Here is a 19104-nt window from a genome sequence, read left to right on the forward strand (position 1 = left end):
GGGTTGAGTTCCGGGGCGGGAGCAGGGGAGGAGGGGGGGTGCATCTCCTTGGTCTCTGAGTGGCAGGCCCTAAAACTATTGGCTGCAGTGCCTTGGACAGTGTATGCCGTCTCCAGATTCTCGGAAGGTGGGGGGACCCCAGCTCGCTCGCTCTTTGATCTTTCTGTGCACTCCTCACTCCTCTTGCGGGTAATCACCTGCCCTCACCCGCCCTCACAGCCTCATGAGAGTGCACCTGGGCAAACACAATCTGCGCAAGCGCGGTGGTCCCAAGTGGCTGTGCACTGTGGCCTGAGTCATCCCACACCCACACTACGAAGCCCGCAGCCATCGCTGTGACATGTTGCTGTTGCTATGTCTGACACAGCCGCGTCCCTCTCCCTGCACGTATGCCCCGTGGCGCTCGCTGCCCACACGTTGCCCCCAACGGGGTGAGGCCTGCCTGGTGTCCGGCAAGGGCCTGGTGTCTGATGACAAGCCTGGGACCAAAGGGAGCACAGAGTCACAAGGTGAGTGAAAGGATGGCGCTGGGTGTCAGGCCTCTAGGGATCCTATTCTCCAGGGCTCTTGGGTGAAGGAGACTAGGGCCTGAAAATACGGATTCACTCCAAGTCCACTGTCTCCCCCGTGAGGGATACCCAGATACCCTGCATTGTGCCAACATCAGTGTTACCCCAGCCACATCTTGTAACAAGGACTACCCAGGGCGCCCGATGGCCTCTATGGTGTGTGTGGGGGGGGGGGGGGGGAGTAGGCGGAGGCCCGGACTCCTGTGAGGTCAGAGCCATGGGGTAGAGGGACAGGTATGGGAGTTGGGATGGGGTCAGGTTGTGCTTGCTTTGGGCCAGAGAAGATGCCAGGGAGAGGTTTGGGGATGGAGAAGGAAGAGCAGTTAGAATGGGGGTGAGGTTGGAGATGGATTAGGTTGTGTTTGGGGTGGATGATGTGGTGATTGGTTTGGAGTGGCCTGGGTTTGAGTTAAGAATAGGAATGGGTTTGGGACACCTGGGTGGCTCAGCCGGTTAAGCGTGGCTCAGGTCATGATCTCAGGGTCCTGGGATCGAGCCCCGCATCCAGCTCCCTTTTCAGCGGGAAGTCTGCTTCTCCTCCCTCTGCCCCTCTGCTCATGCTCTTTCTGTCTAAAAGACAAATAAAATCTTTAAAAAAGGAATATGAATGGGCTTGATTTTATTTTTTTTTTTCAGAAATATTTATTTATTTTAGGGTGTGAGAGAGAGCACAAGGTGGGGAGGGGCCAGAGGGAGAATCTCAAGCAGAATCCCTACTGAGCATGGAGACTGCAGCCTGGAGCCCTGTGTTGGGCTCCATCTCAGGACCCTGAGCTGAAAGCAAGAGTAAGATGCTTAACCGACCAAGCCACCCCAGTGCCCCTGGTTTGATTTAGATGGAAAATATTTAAGGTTGAACTGGGGGATAGGGAAAACTTTGTCTAGGGTGTGAAAGACATGATGATGACTAGGATTGGTTGTGTTGGCAAAGAGGATGGGCGTAGGTCTGGTTTGATTCTGAATGGGGAAGATGTAGGGGTTTAATTGGGTTGGGTGGGGTTACATGAAAAGGATAGAACATGGGTTGGCTGAGTTGTATTGACTTGTGTTAGGCTGCAGTTGGGTTGGACTGGTTTGGGCTAAATTGGGTTATATTGAGTTGAGGTGGGGTGGGATTGCATGGGGTGGGGTTGGATTAGATTTTGATTGAGATTGTGAAGGGTGATTGGGATAAGAATGGGGGCCCTGGATCCAGAAGTTTCCCATTCACACTTTCCCTTTTCCCCACAGGGTGACTCTGGGGGACCCATGGTCTGTGGCAGAGTCTTGCAGGGCATTGTGTCCTGGGGTGATGTCCCCTGTGACACTACTACCAAGCCTGGTGTCTATTCCAAAGTCTGTAGCTACTTGGAGTGGATTAAGGAAAACATGAAGAGGAACTGACAGTTTTGGTCTCCTATCTCGTGTCTCTGAGAAGAAGCTCCCAGAGCTGACCAGCAGCCCCATCCTGACTGGGGCAGAACTGAGCCAACCCTCAAGACCTCATTTGTCCAAGGGACAGATGTTATCCAAGGACTTGTCCCTTGCCAGGGCCGGTGCTCAAGTTCACCCATTTTTTTAAAAAGATTTTATTTATTTATTTGACAGAGAGAGATCACAAGTAGGCAGAGAGGCAGGCAGAGAGAGAGAGAGGAGGAAGCAGGCTCCCTGCTGAGCAGAGAGCCCGATGCGGGACTCAATCCCAGGACCCTGAGATCATGACCTGAGCCGAAGGCAGTGGCTTAACCCACTGAGCCACCCAGGCATCCAAGTTCACCCATTTTAAACACTGAGATAACAAGAGTGCTGATGCAAGTTTCTGTGACTTTTTCCTGGGGATGAAAGGAAGTGGGAGCCAGAGACTGTAAGGAGACCCAGAGCCACTGTGCACTATTCCTTTTCACCCACACCCCAATGCCTAGGTGAAGAGAAACTGCATGAGGTAGGGCTCTCTTCATTTCTATACACATAGGATCACCTGTGTAATCTTTTTTTTTTTTTTAAGATTTTATTTATTTACTTGACAGCCAGAGATCACAAGTAGGCAGGGAGGCAGGCAAAGAGAGAGAGGAAGAGAAGCAGGCTTCCCGCTGAGCAGAAAGCCCAATGAAGGACTCGATCCCAGGACCCTGGGATCGTGACCTGAGCCGAAGGCAGAGGCTTTAACCCACTGAGCCACCCAAGCACCCCCACCTGTGTAATCTTGAGGAAAAGACCCAGTGCCCCTCAGCTTCGGTTTTCCCATCTGTAAAACAGAACTTACTGTATTGCTTCCCTCACAGGGCTGTAAGGATTAGATGAGGAAGCTCATATGAACTGATTCAAATAGTGCCTGGCACTGGGCAAATATACCTCCGGACCCCAGTGAGAGGACCCAGCACACTAGATGATCAAGAATGACCTCATTTTCTTCGAGACTTCATTGTGGACTTCTTGGTAGCCAGGCAAAATGGCAAACGCTCTCCTTTCCTTGGGCGGGCTTCCTGACACATAGTGGAGACTGGGTTACCCTGCGATGTACTTTGATTTTACTGAAGAGCCAAGGGAAGGTGTCAGGGGCCTATGAATTTAACACTGAGGCTGCAGGAATCTGGTTCCCAGTTCTCAACAGAGATCCCCCCCAAGTGTGATCTTCAAGGTCACCCGATGTTGAACTACATGAACCTGGCTCCTGAGACCTAAATATTTTACTGGGGGAAGGGGGATTAGAATTTGTGAAGATGCACTTGACTGTGGAAGGCAGAGAGTTTGGAATTTGCGGGACTTTGGGGGACATAACCTTGAGCATCCAGGGGAACAAGGAGTAGGGGTGAGGTGTAATGGGATCCCAACATTATTGAAGGGCAGGGGGACACTGGGTTTTGAAATGCTAGGGAACATAATCAGGGAGACCACTGAAACTTCATACTTCTCGATCTGGGGGTACTAGGGTGATGGTGGTAGATACCACCTTGGTGGTAGATCCAAGACTTTATCTGGAGAGAAACAGTAGGGTAGGGCCTAGATCCTGAGTCGGGGAATGTAAGAATCAGGGTGTTCTTTTTTTTTTTTTAAGATTTTATTTATTTATTTGACAGATAGAGCTCACAAGTAGGCAGAGGGGCACGCAGAGAGAGAGGGGGAAGCAGGCTCCCCGCTGAGCAGAGAGCCCCATGCGGGGCTCCATCCCAGAACCCTGGGATCATGACCCGGGCCAAAGGCGGAGGCTTAACCCACTGAGCCACCCAGGAGCCCCAGAATCAGGGTGTTCTGAAAGCCAAAGCTTACGTTTCAGAGACAGCTGAAGCTGAGAAACTGGCATCTTGGCTTCAGGTGGTGCAGGAAGAAGGGAATCAGAGCCCTACCGCTGGTGTTTGAGGTTATACTGGTTCTTCAGGTGTGTGACTTTCCTTGGGGCTCCAATGTATGGGGCTTTGTATTGGTGGTCACTGATTCCTCCACTCTCCTCTTTCTTGTCCCAGTCACCCCCCACACCTCTCCTCACCGGCTCTTGTCTCCAAAAGCAGGGGCCCAGGAGCTCCAAGCCCTGCCCTCTCTGACCTCAGGCCCCAGGAACCGTTCTAGCACAATCAGAGCCAGCGTGTAACAGGTGCTCGGTCTCCCGCCCCTTCCACAGCTCTGGGGTGGCAGGAGGTGTCCAGCCCCCAGGCAGCAGGGGCAGGGCCTTGGCCAGTATCTGTTGCCAGCAGGGCAGGGGTGGGGCTAGGGTGGGAGGGGGGGCGAGGGCTTTAAAACACTCCTGGGGAGGCTTCCAAGCTCCGAGCTCACCACCAGCCTGCCCGTGGTCACCATGTGGTTCCTGGTTCTCTGCCTTGCCCTGTCCGTGGCGGGGACTGGTGAGACAGCGGGGAAGATGTGGGGTGGGGGAGTGGGCCCGACTTTCATGCTGCCCTCACCCCCCATAACTTCTTTCTCTCCTACACTCCACCCCAGACCCAGGCCCCTAAAGTTCCAGCCCCTCTTCCTGGTTGCAGTCCTCATTCTTGCAATAGGTCCCTGCCCCCTCCCAGGACCCCCAGAACTTTCTCCTCTTCCTGCTCAGACTTCTGCCCCTTACCAAAGGGGCAGAGCCTGGGTCATCTCTGTCTCTTTCTTTGGGGGACTCCACCTCTTCCAAGGAGGGCCCCCAATCCCAGCAGGCCCTGGGATCCTAATCACCCCCACCCACCCCCTAGTTCTCTATGGCTTTGGCTCCTGAGTCCCCAAATTCTTCTATACGCTGGTGATTTTTCCCATCTGGCTGTCCGCTCTCAACTACGTCCTCCTGTTCCTGGCATCTGGCTCCCTTTAAATCTTCCCAGGACCCTCAAATTCCATCAGACACCTATATTTCTCCCCAAACAGACTTTCTGGCTCGTGACTCTGGGGGGGGGGGGCCCATCATGGTATAAGAATTCTACAAATATCTCCTCCTTCCCCAACTCCTTGTCTGTGAACCCTGCTCCAGCACCACCCCCTCTTCTCCCTGAGGAAGAACACCCAGAACCCCCAGCTACAGGCTCCTTCCTTTCTGGAATGTCCTTCCTCCCCATGCTCCAGCCCTCCCCAAGTGAATCCCTCCTGAATGGCTCTGGTTTTCCCGACTTCCCTCCAGGATCCCCAAATACCTTCACAGGCCAGCTATCCTGCCCTACCACCCACCAAGCACTCCAGCTTATATTTCTAAAACGCCACATCAAGTGGGTCCTCCCTGCATTCCCATAGCTGTTTGGCCCTAGTAAGTCTCCATCTTCATTCCTATCTGGCACCACCCCCGAGAGACCCCCAGATCCCTCCTGTACCTGCAGACGATGAACCCCATCTCCATGAGAATCACCCAATCCCAGAGGAAATCTCATGGAGCTCTGTATCCCCTAAGCCCCCTCCCCAATCCTGACCCCAACCCCAGTTCCACGGCTTCACCCCTTTTACAAAACCGTTTACAAAAACATTAGACGCCCAGGGGACCCTCTCCCAGCCCCAATCAAGGGACCTCAAATCACACCAAGACTCCTCAGCCCAGGTGCTATATACTTGGCCTCTCAGACCTAGTTTCCCTGAAAGTTCCCCTGAATCTTTCCAGACCCCCAAAAGCCCAACCTGGGCCCTAACCAATTGCTCAGCCTGGGATCTCTGTAACCCTCCAAATCCTTCCTCCCCAGCTTTTGAACCACACTCTTGGGGCATATATCCTCTATTTCTAGAATCTTTTTTTTTTTTTCCCTCTCAGAACTTACAATTTTCTGTTCCCCAGGCCAAGATCCCAAATCACCCACATATCACCCGGTCCCCACACATGCTACTCTACACACTGCCTTCTTATCTCCTGCCTGATCCCTGTGGTTGGCTCTGTTCTCAGCATAGTCTCTCCACACAGGACCCGTCACCAATCCATAATCCCAGGGATGGCTCTAGAATTCCAGAAATCCCCCACACCCCTTGCTCATCTCCCCAGGCCTCCAGCCCTGCTCCTCTGCCCTCATGTCCCTCCAACCCCACATCACAGCTCCCTCTCCTAGCCCAGTATCCCCAGCCCGAGGGCCACCTCCCACCTGCCCTGACCCAGCACCCCTTCCACAGGTGCCGCGCCCCCAGTCCAGTCCCGGATCATAGGAGGCTGGGACTGTGAGCTGAACTCCCAACCCTGGCAGGCAGCTCTGTACCATTTCAGCAAGTTCCAGTGCGGGGGTGTCCTGGTGCATCCACAGTGGGTGCTCACAGCTGCCCACTGCATAAACGAGTGAGTGGAGACAGGGCATGTGGGGAGGGTGGATGTCTGTGCTCCCACAGGAATAAGCAACTGGGCACAGACCCTGGGTTCACCTAAGGGGAAGCTGGGGGGCTAAGGGAAACAAAGATGGTACTGGTCTGGGGCCCTTGGAGAGTGGCAGGGACCACCCAGGAAGCCCTCCCATGGCAGCCTATGTCTCTGTGCTCTCCCTATAACTGTCTTCCTGTGTTTCCCTGCCCTGTGTCTTTGTGTCTCTTAGTAACTGGCTTTGTCCTGTGTCTGTCTGTCTGTGTCTCCCTGCATCTGTCCACCTCTGGGTCCCTCTGCTGCAGACCTCACTCCCTCTCCTGCATCGCTGCTGAGCACCCCCAGAATGGGAATGAGGGGGATCCCCAGAGAAAAGGAAGGGATTCTCTTGACGTGTGCATGGGGTTGGGGGTGGGGGGGAGCGCTTCTCATGTACCCAGACCCTCCCTCCAGGACAGTGATGTCCTCCAGGGGACACAGGGAAGGGCTGGTTTCAGCTGGAGCCCGGTGGGGGCCCTGTAGGGTTGGAGGAGGAGAAAAAAGAGGAGGAGAAAGGGGGAGAAAGTCTGGGGAGGGAGGTGGAGCAGACCTTGGGCTGGCGGCCAGCCCACCCGCTGCTGGGGAGCCAGCGCCACAGTCCCTGCTGCAGCTGAGCCTGTCCCAGGCCCCCTCCCTGCCCCTCCTGTTCTGCCTCCCTGACCTCCCTCCCTGTCCCTCTCAGCCTGCCCTCCACCCCCACCACCTGTGTTCCTCACTCTCTCCCTTTGCTTCCTGTCCCTGTGGCACTGAGCCTGCTGCTCCTTCTCCTCCCTGTGTGGTCCTTCACCCCTGCTCCTTCCCTCCTGCTCCTTCCCTCCTTCTACTGTCTCTGCCTCCTTTGTGCTCTGTCTCTCACTGTTCCCCCTCTGCCTCTCATCCCCTCTCTCCCTTTGTGCTCTCTCTTTTTCACTCTTCCTGTCTTTGTCTCTGGCTTTGACCTTGTCACATCCTTCCGTCTCTCACTCACTCTCTTTTCTTCATAGCCCTTTATCTTCCCAACTGTCTCTCTCTCTCTCCAAGGTTACTCCTTGTTTCTCTGTCTTCAGGACCTTCCCTGGCCCCATCTCCCTTTCTCCCTCCTCTCTCCTCATTCCCTGGGGCCCCCTCTCTCCCCAGCAATTACCAGCTCTGGCTGGGTCGCCACAACCTGTTTGAGCATGAAGACACAGCCCAGTTTGTCCAGGTCAGTGAGAGCTTTCCACACCCTGAATTCAACCTGAGTCTCCTCAAGAACCACACCCGCCTCCCGGGAGAGGACTACAGCCATGACCTCATGCTGCTCCGCCTGGCAGCGCCTGTCCAGATTACAGACGCCGTGAGGGTCCTGGACCTGCCCACTCAGGAACCCAAACTGGGGAGCACCTGCTATGCCTCTGGCTGGGGTAGCACTGAACCAGATGAGTGTACGCTAGAGCCGGTCCAGGCACTTGGGTGTAGGGAGGAGGGAGCTGGGGACTAGACTCAGGGTCTGAGGAGCCACCTGGGGTCTGGTCACAGCCCTTTTTCTGTCTGGTCTGTAGTCACATACCCAGACTATCTCCAGTGTGTGGACCTCAAACTCCTGTCCAATGATGTATGTGCCAAGGCCCACACCCAGAAGGTGACAGAGTTCATGCTGTGCGCTGGACAGCTGGAGGGCGGCAAGGACACCTGTGCGGTGAGTCAGCCTGCCCCACCCCCTGCCCCCAGGCCTCTTGGTGCTGGGGGAGGGGACTCAGGTTCTGGACTTGAGAGCTAATCAGGCATCAACTCCAGCTTCCCCAACCAGCCTCTGTGCCCTCCCCACTGTCCCCCTTCCTTCCCACACCCTCATCCTGGTGTCCCAAGGATCTCCCTCCTCCATATCAGAGTTCACCTCTGTTAGCATCCCACCGGCCCTCTGGCAGTGGACTCTGGAGAGAACTGGGTCTTTCCCGGAGCTGGGGAGTCGCTGTCTGCACTCTGTGAGCCCGGGTGTTAGAACTGGTGGTTCACACACAGACCCCGGGGCCTTGCTGACCTTCCTCTTCCTCTCCGCCTTGTGCTGCAGGGTGACTCAGGGGGCCCACTGATCTGCGATGGTGTGCTTCAAGGTATCACATCCTGGGGCCACGTGCCATGTGGCAGCCCCAGTATGCCCGCCATCTACACCAAAGTGATCTCGCACCTGGACTGGATCAAGGAGACCATGACAGCCAATTCCTGAATGCCCCCATATGTTCTCTACCCCAGTAAAATCGCATAAGCATCAAATTCGCATCACCTTTGCTGTCCTCTGGCCTCCCAGACGCTGGGAACCTGGAAATTGGGGATCCCAGCAGCCCAGTCTCAAGCCCTCCCAGGCTCTCCGCAGGAGGTGTGCACGAATGAGCCAAGACAGGTGTAGACAAACCCGCAGAGAGAGGCTCAGACCCCAAAGGGCAAGCAAGGGCCAGGGACTTGATACAGGTTCACACACGTTGAACCCTGGACCCTGCCCTGGGGGAGAGAACGCAATAGAGGGTCGGACTTAAAGGTTATGAGGCTCCCACGTTTTATCGTGTCGGAAAAGTCAGTAAGGTGGGGGGCGGTGTAGGAAGTGTTATCACAAGCCATGCCATTCTGGGGGAGAAGCTGGTTCCCCAGAAGGGTGCAGCTACATCAAATGGGTGACAGTGTAGTGTTCCAACTGGGAACGTGACTCGCCCTGGAAGGGGAGGAGTTCCCACATTGTAGTGCAGCTTCGGGGCGTGGCCTGAGGGGGCTTGTCACCCAGGGGCCGGCCCTAGCTAGGTTGGGGGTGGGGGGCACACCTGGAAGTTGCGCAGAAGACAATTTAGGAATCGAAGGGGGCTGTGTCGCACTGTAGGGGTAGGAGCAGAGATTCAGTGGGCGGGAAAAGAGCTGGAAAGGGTAGCTCGAGGAATGGGGGCATATTCTTCGGGCACGTGGCCACGATTAAGGGGATGGGCCCGGTATCTGACCGTGGTCATCGGTCAGTATCCTGAGAAGCTCCGTGCGACTGATTCGGGAGGCTTGAGGGGGTGAGTGCCTCGGGCAGGTCCACGGTGTGCTTGTGGTCCGAGTCAGGCTGCTGTTGGGACACGCTTCTCAGGGTGTTCTTCAAAGCCCACCGACGATAACTCACCCACCGCTCCTTAGAGGACGTCCTTTTGCTCCACAGGCCCACATGGTTTAAGTAGCTCAGAGTTCCTGCGGGCCGGGGAAGGGGGTGGGGGAGGAGTGGTGCGGGGAGGCCGTGTGAGCGGTTGCACTCCGAGTCCCGCCCTAGGGCCTGTCCAATGCCTCGTGGCCGTCTCCCCTCGGGTCCACCCCTATCCAGCCCCGGGCCCTGCCTCCAGTTCTCCCCCGAGCTCCGGCCCCTGCCCTCTCGAGGCACCGCCCCTTCCTCCCGAGGCACCGCCCTCACCGGCCCACAGCATCAAGGCGCCTGCAGTCCAGCACAGGTAAGTGGTTACCAGGTAGGATATCTGTGGCCTCGGGTGCAACGTCTCGCAGCTGACTACAAAGAGTGTCAGACTGAGAACAATCAGGAACCCTGCACTGGGGTGAGGCCAGAGATGGACACATGGCTGGGCAGGGACCCCAGGACACCCCCCCCCCCAGAAAGAGAAAAGAGACAGCCTCTCCTCTCCCCCGCCACTTTGTGACCAGCCATTGTGCGTGCACGCGCACGCACGCGCGCACACATATGCACACACACTCCCGCGACAGACAAAAAGATACCCAGACAGAAGTGGAAAGAAAGAGGGGAAATAGGAAGGGGAGAGAGACATAACCCCCAACACTCACCCCAACTGCAAAAGGTAAAGTGGAACTGAGATGCACACAGAAAGAGTGTGGCAGAGAACCCTAAATGACATTCAAAGACAGACCCAGAAGGTAGCAGGACAGAACTTTAGAGGTACACCTTCCCAAAGCCAAAAAGAGAGTTGTGGGGAGAAATACTGGTGGTGGGAAAGGCACCTCTTTCCCCAAGCCGACACTTACCAATGCTGAAGCTGAGAAAACTGAAGACAAGGTCGACCTTAGTAAGGCGTCGGAACACTGGCCGGAAGGAGAGGCCCATGGTGGGGAGGAGGATGAGGCACAGGGTCAGGGCCAGCATCATGAAGCCCATGCTCATATGGATGAGAACTAGAGAGAGAAGAGGAAATGCTCCAGAGTCATCCCCAGACACTCTTCAAGGTCACCTTCCAATCTCATCCCACTGCCATCCCCAGCAGCGGCCCAATGAACACCCCCAAAGTTTGGCAACAGACCTCCTCAGCTTTACCCACAATCCCATCACCTATGTACCTTCCTAGAAACCCCAAAATGACTCTCATAAAGTCACCCTAGGCACCTGTGTAGTCAAAATCAGCCCCAATTACACCCTCAAAATTGTCACAAATCACCCCCCACCGACCCCAAAGTCAACCCCAGAACCTTCATAATCAACTCCACCAATACTTCCAAGGTGACCCCACAGATGACTCCTAAGTCACTCCCACTCACAGCCTCAAAGTCACCCCACAGAATCATCTCAGTCATTTCTAGAGTCATCCCCACAGACACCCCCAAAGGCATCCCACAGCAACTCACATTAATACCCTCAGTATTGTACCCTGACATCCCCAGTAGCACCCTCAAAGTTATTCAAAACACTTTAGTCATCCCTAGTCTCCAAAGTCCCCCTACTACTGCTATAGTCTCTCCCACTTACATCCCCTAGGGATCCCATTTACACTCCCAGAACCTCCCAAATATTATCCCCATTCACATCCCAGAGTCCCCCACAGATATTCTCCAAATCACCTACCTTGACCCTTAGAGCATACACAGATATGTACACACAAGAAAAACTTCCAATACCCTAAAACATAATCACACTCAGTTTAAGTTGCTATTTATCCAATATACGTTTCAGAACAAAAATTTTGCCCCTTCTGAGAATTGCATCTCCTTTTCACTCTTCCCTACTTTGCCTACTTATGAACAGTGCAAGACTCTTACAGCCAAATAAGCTAAGACTCCATCTGCTTTGCTTCTGGCAAACTGAATATCACATAACCAGAAACCTAACCAGAAAGTAAAAGCTTGGTCATGTATACAGAATAGCAAGAGTGCTCTGGGGGTCAATCACAAAATCCTGGTTGAGGACTTCTCATGACATACCTTGCCTTCCCCGGGCCACAGAGATACTCATGACCCTGGCTGAGCCAATCACAGTGCCCTATACCTCAGGCCATGGTGATTGGCCTAAAGATGGGCACATGACCAAAGCCAACCAACCAAGCTCTGCTCTGGGTTTTTTTTTTCTTTGTTTTTTTTAAAGATCTTGTTTATTTATTTGAGAAAGAGAGAGAGAAAGAGCACAACCAGGGGGAATGGCAGGCAGAGGGAGAAGCAGACTCCCCACTGAGCAAGGAGCTCAATGCTGGGCTTGATCCCAGGACCTTAGGATCATGACCTGAGCCAAAGGCAGACCCTTAACCGACTGAGCCACACAGTTATCCCCTGGGACTTTTTCTAATTGAAGCTATCAAAAACTCTTTCTTTTAGTCAAGAGGATTATAAGCCTGGGGCTGCCTGAGCCTTAGACCCAGTCTCCTGGGTGCTTGAGATATGATAGAGTAAAACTAAGAAAGGGAACCAGACAGGAGGACAGGAGAAAGAGAGTTGAAATAACATTCAAGTCCCTGGCTCTTGTCATCCCAGAGAATGGAGCACCTGTGTTTTGGTCAGAAGTAGACGTTTGTGGTGTAAGCTTCAAGGTCCATTCACTACTCTCAGCCCCACTTATAAGCTGATCAATGCATTGCATTGCTCTGGCTGCTGTATTTGATTTGGGGTGCTCATGTGACCCATCACACAAGACTTTTGCAGAAACTTTTTGTGGGTTTTTTTTTTTCCTGCCAGACTTGAGGCCACATTGTTAGTAGTTCTGCCAGTTTGTCTGTCTACTCTCAGATCCACTCCCCACCCTTCCCTGTTCTTTACTGCAAGGAGTGCATTTCTGAGCTTCCTTTGCTCACTGGCTTAGTATGTTCGGCTAATGCGCAGCACAGTGGAAGACTGGCTCTGGAAGAAGAGGACAGGCCAGTGTATTTATTTCCCTCTCCCCACCCCACCCCCTCAGCTGGTGTCTTTAGCAGTAACTGCATTTTCCCCCCTATGATTCTAGTCACCTCTAAGCAAATCCTACCATGAGTCTATGCCTTCCATATGGCTCCAGCTTCCAGGCTCTGGTAACACTACCACCTCCCTTTCTTCTGTCCCTATATTAACTACCCTCTGAAGCATCTAGAATTATCTATTTTTCTAACTAGATCCTGACTTACCACCATGGGGAGCCTTGAGAGTGAAGCCAATTCAAGTAGCCAAGGAACAGACAGGTAGTAATGTCTAATGCTATCACTTGGACACTTGAATTCAGCCATGCCCGAAAGCATTCCTACTCCCACTCTTTTTCATTTAAATGAGACCATAAATTCCTTCACTCAAGCTATTTCAAGTTAGAGTTTCTGTTACTTATGATCTCAAAGACTCCTGACTAATTCAGATTATTTCCATAGGTTGGCAAGGAGCACAGGATTCAATTCTCTCTGCAAACCCCATATTAAAATCACAGACACACACACACACACACACACACACACACACACACAACCACTATTGAATTTTCGCCAAAAATCTAGAGGGAGAAGAACTCCCCAAAGCTGAGAAGCAATTGGTAAAATCTCAGAGGCAAAGGTAGGGAAATTAGAACATAAAAATTCTGAGTTTCTGGAGTGCCTGGGTGGCTCAGTGGGTTAAAGCCTCTGCCTTTGGGTCATGCAACTGCCCCTCAGAACAATGTATTACTTAAAATATAACCCATGGGAAATTTTACTAGTTACCAAGCACATTTAGATATAGCCTTAAGAAAAACACACACTGGCAACAGGCCTCTGGGGGAGAGGACGATATACGGCCTTGAAGCTGAGCGGCTGGGGATGCCCTGGCTCGCTCAGGGTGGAACGCCACCTGCTTCATTTTTCCGTTATCTCCCCTTTCCTCCCGGAGAGCACCTGTGGCTACTTAGATAAGTCCTTTGAATGTGCTTGTTCAACTATAAACTTTATACTGCTTGTACAAACCTATTTTGCCCTCCTTCTTGTTTATCTACAAGGCATATGACTAACGTTTGGCCTTCTTCGGCCCTTCTGTTGGTTACTGTTTCTATCTAATAAAAGCGAGACTGAGGAATTGTTCGGGGCAACAGTCTTTTCTACTGTTGCCCCCTGCTCCCTTTCTCTTGCAGCTGACTTGTTTGTGCCTCGTTCTTCTTCCATTCGCCAACAGGAAGTGACAGGGTCAGGTCATGATCCAAGCGTTCTGGAATCAAGCCCCACATCAGGTTCTCTGCTCAGCAGGGAGCCTGCTTCCTCCTCTCTCTCTCTGCCTGCCTGTCTACCTACTTGTGATCTCTCTCTCTCTCTGTCAAATAAATAAATAATCTTTTAAAAAATTCCAAGTTTCTATACCTTAAAAAAGGCCCTCAGGGCGCCTGGGTGGCTCAGTGGGTTAAGCCACTGCCTTCGGCTCAGGTCATGATCTGCCTGCTTCCCTGCCTGCTTGTGATTTCTCTCTCTGTAAAATAAACAATAAAATCTTAAAAAAAAAAAGGCCCTCATAACCTATATGTTATGTCTTTATACCAACCATAAAGGATTATACATTCTTAGCATTCAATAAATGATGATTTACTTTTAAAAAGAGATCTGTAGAGGCACCTGGTTGGCTCAGTGGGGTAAAGCTTCTGCCTTAGGCTCAGGTCATGATCCCAGGGTCCTGGGATCGAGCCCCACATTGGGCTCTGTGCTCAGCAGGGAGCTCGCTTCCCCCTGCACCCGCCTCCTCTGCCTGCCTCTCTGCCTACTTGTGATCTCTATCTGATAAATAAATGAAACCTTTTTAAATTTTTTTTAAAAATAAAAAGAGATCTGTAATACCACCTTGTGTGTTTTTAAGTGATAAATATATGCAATATATAGAGAGACATATGTGTGGGTGTTTATGTGTGTATGTGTAGATGTTTGTTTATACATACTGTATATAAACATAACTATATTCTCATGTGTGCAGAAAACAAGACTAGAAGAACACACGGGATCTTAAAAATGGCTTAGTAGCACAGGTTGCCCCCAGGAAGGGGAATGGGTGGAATGGGGGACAGAAATGTGAGGGAGACTGTTGAACTTGTTAAAATGTTAATCTGTGTAAATATATTGCCTGTTCAAATAAAAGTAACTTAAATTTTAGGGAATGTGTATCAAAGTCTTACAAAGTCTTCTCAGCTCTTCTGAAGGACTGCTATTCCACTCTTGGGAATTTATCCCCAAGGTAATTAAGTTCCAATAAAGTATTATTAATATGGGAGAAATTTGTGAACCTTTTTTTTTTTTTTTTTTGCTTGACCAGCATCCATTCCTATTCTTCTGGCAACAGCAACTTGACTTTGTTTCAAGGAGCTCTCTGTCCACCTTTGGTCCTTGTGCCTCTGACAGAAATGGCCCCTCTATTGACTCGTAAGAAAAGCATCTGATCTAGACCCAGCCATTCACAGCATGACTTCTTCCTGACCACAGCAACTGGTGCAGGGAGGAGTGAGAAATCCCAGAGAAGTAAATATGATCCCCTCAGTGCTAATCCTGAGATCTTTGCTTGAGGGATATGGAAGATAACTTATTCTCTTTCCCCCATGGTTGCTCACAGAAAGGAGAGAATCTGGGTGCTATTCATGGTCCCCACTGCCACTGTCCAGGCAGTGCTTGTCTGAGGCCCAACACAGAGGAAGCCTTCACAGAGGGGTGGCAAGAGACGGATTCCCTGATGACACCCGTTAAGCGCCTGGATCCAGCAGTACCTGAACCTGGGATAGATCTAGGCCTCTGTACTTTTCTATAACTTGAAACCATGTTTGTCTTACTTATACCAACTTGAGTTTGGGAGGTATACAAAAAAGAGATATCCAAAATAAATAAGATTAATATCGCAGTGTTCTGGAAGTTTCATAAACTTATTTGAGACCTGAAATGAAGGTAGGTGCATTGGCTGAAAAAAAAAATCCCTTATAATAAAAATAGCTAATGCTGGTGTAGCACTTAATATGTACCAGGCACTGTTTTAACTTCCTAATTCTTCTAACAATGCATTAATAGGGACTACTACCACTACCATTTTGGAAATGAGGAAACTGAGCCACAGAGAGGCCAAAGAAGTTGCCGAAGATCACCCAGCCAACAAATGGTTGAGCCAGGATCCAAACCCAGGCACTCTGGCTCCAGGTTCTGGGCTGCCTCCTGTTGCAGTGCTCATAAGTGCGGGAAACACACAGAGACCTACAAGGAAGCAAGATGTTTCTGAAGGAGCTGGAAATCATCTTCCTTTAACCATCTTTTTTTTTTTTTTTAAAGATTTTATTTATTTATTTGACAGACAGAGATCACAAGCAGGCAGAGAGAGAGGAAGGGAAGTAGGCTCCCTACTGAGCAGAGAGCCTGATGTGGGGCTCGATCCCAGGTTCCCGGGATCACGACCTGAGCCGAAGGCAGAGGCTTTAACCCACTGAGCCACCCAGGCACCCCTCTTTAACCATCTTTTAAAAAAAACACTATTTTAGGGGCGCCTGGGTGGCTCAGTGGGTTAAGCCGCTGCCTTCAGCTCAGGTCATGATCTCAGGGCCCTGGGATCGAGTCCCGCATTGGTCTCTCTGCTCTGCAGGGAGCCTGCTTCCTCCTCTCCCTCTCTCTGCCCGCCTGTCTGCCTGCTTGTGATCTCTGTCTGTCAAATAAATAAATAAAATCTTTAAAAAAAAATAATAAATAAATAAATAAAAATTTAAAAACACTATTTTAAAAAATGAGGGAAGGGGGTAGCTATTGAACATCTGACTCTTGGTTTTGGCTCAGGTCAGGATCTCCAGGTCCTGAGATCAAGCCCTACCACAGGCTCAATGCAGAGTCTGCTTGGGACTCTCTCTCCTTCCCCATCTCCCTCTGCCCCTACCCCCTGCACTCTCTCTCTCTCAAATAAATAATTTTTTTTTTAAGTGAGGGAGAAAATGATGGTGCCTTTAGCCATCTAATCATGAGACAGATTGATTTTCTGTCAATTGTGATGCTCTTCCTATCCACTAGGACAGTCTTGTTTCCCTGTTTCCTCAAAAGTCATATACAACTCCAGAAGACTCCTTCACAATGCCTTTAGGGAATCTCCGGAGACCCTCCCAAGAATTCTAAACATTCCCAAGAACATCCAAAGAGATTCCTCAGAGATTCCTGCCCCAAAATAACGTCCTGATACACCCCCTCCCTCAAATATCCCATAGCCTGCCCAGGCGCCTACTGACCGGTGACTTGGCCCAGGTTGGCACACTTGTACCTCCTGCAGTCTGTCCAGATGCCCAGGTAGCCTGTAAAAGAGCCCTGCAAGTAGACCAGACGTCCATCCGCCACACTGAGCACCATCAGGGTTGCAAGGACACTGAAGACAAGAGACCAGCCCCGCAGGATGAATTTGCGGTCCTTGTCCCAGGAAGAGACCACGTTGGCTGGGAAAGAAGAGAGTTCTAGGGGCTAGGATCCACCTGCAAACCACTGCTGCATGCTAGTCTCCATTTCTGACCATGGCCACATCTCCACCCCCATCCAGACCTAGCCTTTTACCTCATTATCAATCCCCTTCCTCCCACAGCCATCTCCCCACCCCCACCCAAACCCCAATTCCCACCTCAGCCCAGTCTCTGATTCTAAATGCATCCTCATTCTCGTCTCTAACCCTAATACCCAACTTGGCCCCCATCCAAACCCTGTTTGAAGCCCAAACACACTTGTTTTGTCTCCAACCCCCTCCTCCAGTTCCTGTTCCCCAAACCCCAGCTCCATCTCTGCTCTCAACCTCATCCCCTTATCTAGACCCTGTCACAGATCTCAATCCAGGACACACACAGCTACAACACAGGCTCCAAAGCATGTTCACAAGGCCGAGATCCATGGTGTCATCTATACCCTACATCCACCAAGCCCCTGTGATCCTGTCAACCTTCCCGACTGGCAGGGACTCCTGCCCCACCTCTCTTGCTCACTTATGTCCAGCCACACTAGATTTCACAGGGTCCCTTTCACACTGAGAGCTTCCCTACCTCAGCACCTCCACACACAGTTCAGGCTGCTCCTTCTGCCTGTTGTACTCTTCTTCCACCTGTGCCCAAAATGCCCTAACCACCCTCCCACGCCACTCCTTCCACATCTCCTTTCCTGAGCTGTCCAGCCTAGCCAAGCCTCAATTCTTGGACAAAGCCACACACCAAATGCTCCCACCGTGCAACATGCAACTTTTCTTCACTGCTGTCACAGACTTGTGATTCCCCTTATCCCGCTACTTTTTCTCCCTACCAGTCTTCTCCAATGGACCTCATTGAGGGTCAGCAACAAAGATCTTCTGTTTCCCACTGACCCCTCATCAGCTGGTATAGACCCTTTGCTATTTGTTTAATGAAAAAGGCAATGATGGAATGTGAGAAAGAATGAGCTCGTGGGGACATTCATGGTATCTAGTTCTAGTAATTCCTTCCTGTCCTTCTGTGGCACCTCTCAGTGTGGATTTCAGAGGAAGTTGGGTATACGGGTCTAGGACTTGGGAAGGAGCTTGGGGAATGGAGAACATAACTTGGTGAGTCGAAATCAGTATCTGCGAAGTATAAAAAATCCAACAGGTTTTTATTACGATTGGTTCTAGGCACTTTTACATGTTCTTAATCCACTTCATCCTTTTCTTTTTAAAAATATTTTATTTATTTATGACAGAGAGATAGTGAGAGAGGGAACACAAGCATGGGGAAGCTGGAGAAGGAGAAGCAGGCTCCCTGGGGAGCCTAATATGGGGTTCAACCATCAGGACCTCAGTAGAAGGCAGACGCTTAACGACCTAGCCACCCAGGCGCCCCAACCCATTTTATCCTTAAGACAACTCTCTGAAATACCATTATCTCCTTGGACAAATGAGGAAAACAAGACACAGAGGAGTTTGATATTCATGTAATTAAAGACATAAAAGTCTGTGCATTTTTTTTCCTTCCTTCCTTCCTCTTTTTTCCAAAAGGCTACCACAAAAGCCTAAAGGGAGGATAAGGGAAATGGAAGTTTGCAATATCACCACTCCTGACTGGAAAGGTTGCACATACTTGGAGTTCCTGCATTTCCACTGTCCACTTTTGAGCCCTTCTCAAGCTGTGGCTGTTCTGCCTCCCCTCCCAAGCCTGGGCTGCAGGTCTCTGAGGGCAGGGAATGGGTCCAACCTTCTCTTGGTCCCCAAGGCCTCAGGAAAAGATGAAGAGAGACAGAGACAGAAGAGAAAGAGAGCTAGGAGGGACACTGAACTGGAAAAGGGAATACAAGGAGGAAATTGGTTCAGACCCCCCTGGGAGTGGGGTGGAGTAGGGGCAGATAGGAAGGGGCTTACAAATTCAGATCTCACACCCTCCAGAAACTTAAGAACTGACCTCAGGGGCACCAGGGCTGGCTCAGCCCTGCCCAGCCCTAACCCTACTCTGGCCCCTCTCTGATTCTGCTCTGACTGGTCGCTCCCTCCCCACTGCCACTCCACCCCTGCCCAGTCCTGACATCTCTCAAACTCAGGCATGACCTCTTCTCGACCCAACCCTGACTCTGCCCATACCCCACATGGACCCCACCCTGACCCAGCCCCAGTCCAGTCCCCCTGTCACTCACACAGGTTAGAGTGTGAATCCATGGCCAACGTCCTAACTTCCTGGAA

General features: G+C 51.4%; 3 protein-coding genes across 4 annotated transcripts; 2 read left to right on the top strand and 1 right to left on the bottom strand.

Annotated features, from left to right (window-relative positions):
• Positions 1-223: 223 nt before the first annotated feature.
• KLK15 (kallikrein related peptidase 15) lies at positions 224-1952 on the top strand (the record flags this gene model as incomplete). Its single annotated transcript, XM_082710145.1, is given in 5 exon segments — positions 224-292; positions 296-509; positions 613-736; positions 738-777; positions 1800-1952. Coding segments are annotated over 5 exon segments (600 nt in total).
• Positions 1953-4075: 2123 nt separating this feature from the next.
• KLK1 (kallikrein 1) lies at positions 4076-8556 on the top strand. The gene is made up of 5 exons (XM_082710117.1): positions 4076-4384; positions 6108-6267; positions 7441-7727; positions 7845-7981; positions 8354-8556. Exons 1-5 carry the CDS (start codon positions 4339-4341, stop codon positions 8507-8509), a joined length of 786 nt encoding a protein of 261 aa, XP_082566243.1. The 5' UTR covers positions 4076-4338; the 3' UTR covers positions 8510-8556.
• LOC309852804 (uncharacterized protein) lies at positions 8449-19094 on the bottom strand. 2 transcript variants are annotated; one of them, XM_082710134.1, is made up of 5 exons: positions 19059-19094; positions 16679-16879; positions 10294-10440; positions 9713-9805; positions 8449-9495 (listed from the first exon to the last, which is right to left on the bottom strand). In XM_082710134.1, exons 1-5 carry the CDS (start codon positions 19078-19080, stop codon positions 9272-9274), a joined length of 687 nt encoding a protein of 228 aa, XP_082566260.1. In that variant the 5' UTR covers positions 19081-19094; the 3' UTR covers positions 8449-9271. The 2 variants fall into 2 exon arrangements, with proteins under 2 accessions (XP_082566260.1, XP_082566259.1); XM_082710133.1 differs by having other exon boundaries at positions 9713-9841.
• Positions 19095-19104: the final 10 nt, after the last annotated feature.

The sequence above is a fragment of the Mustela nivalis genome (assembly GCF_964662115.1).
Source record: "Mustela nivalis genome assembly, chromosome: 18".
In the NCBI taxonomy this organism is placed as follows: Eukaryota; Metazoa; Chordata; class Mammalia; order Carnivora; family Mustelidae; genus Mustela; species Mustela nivalis.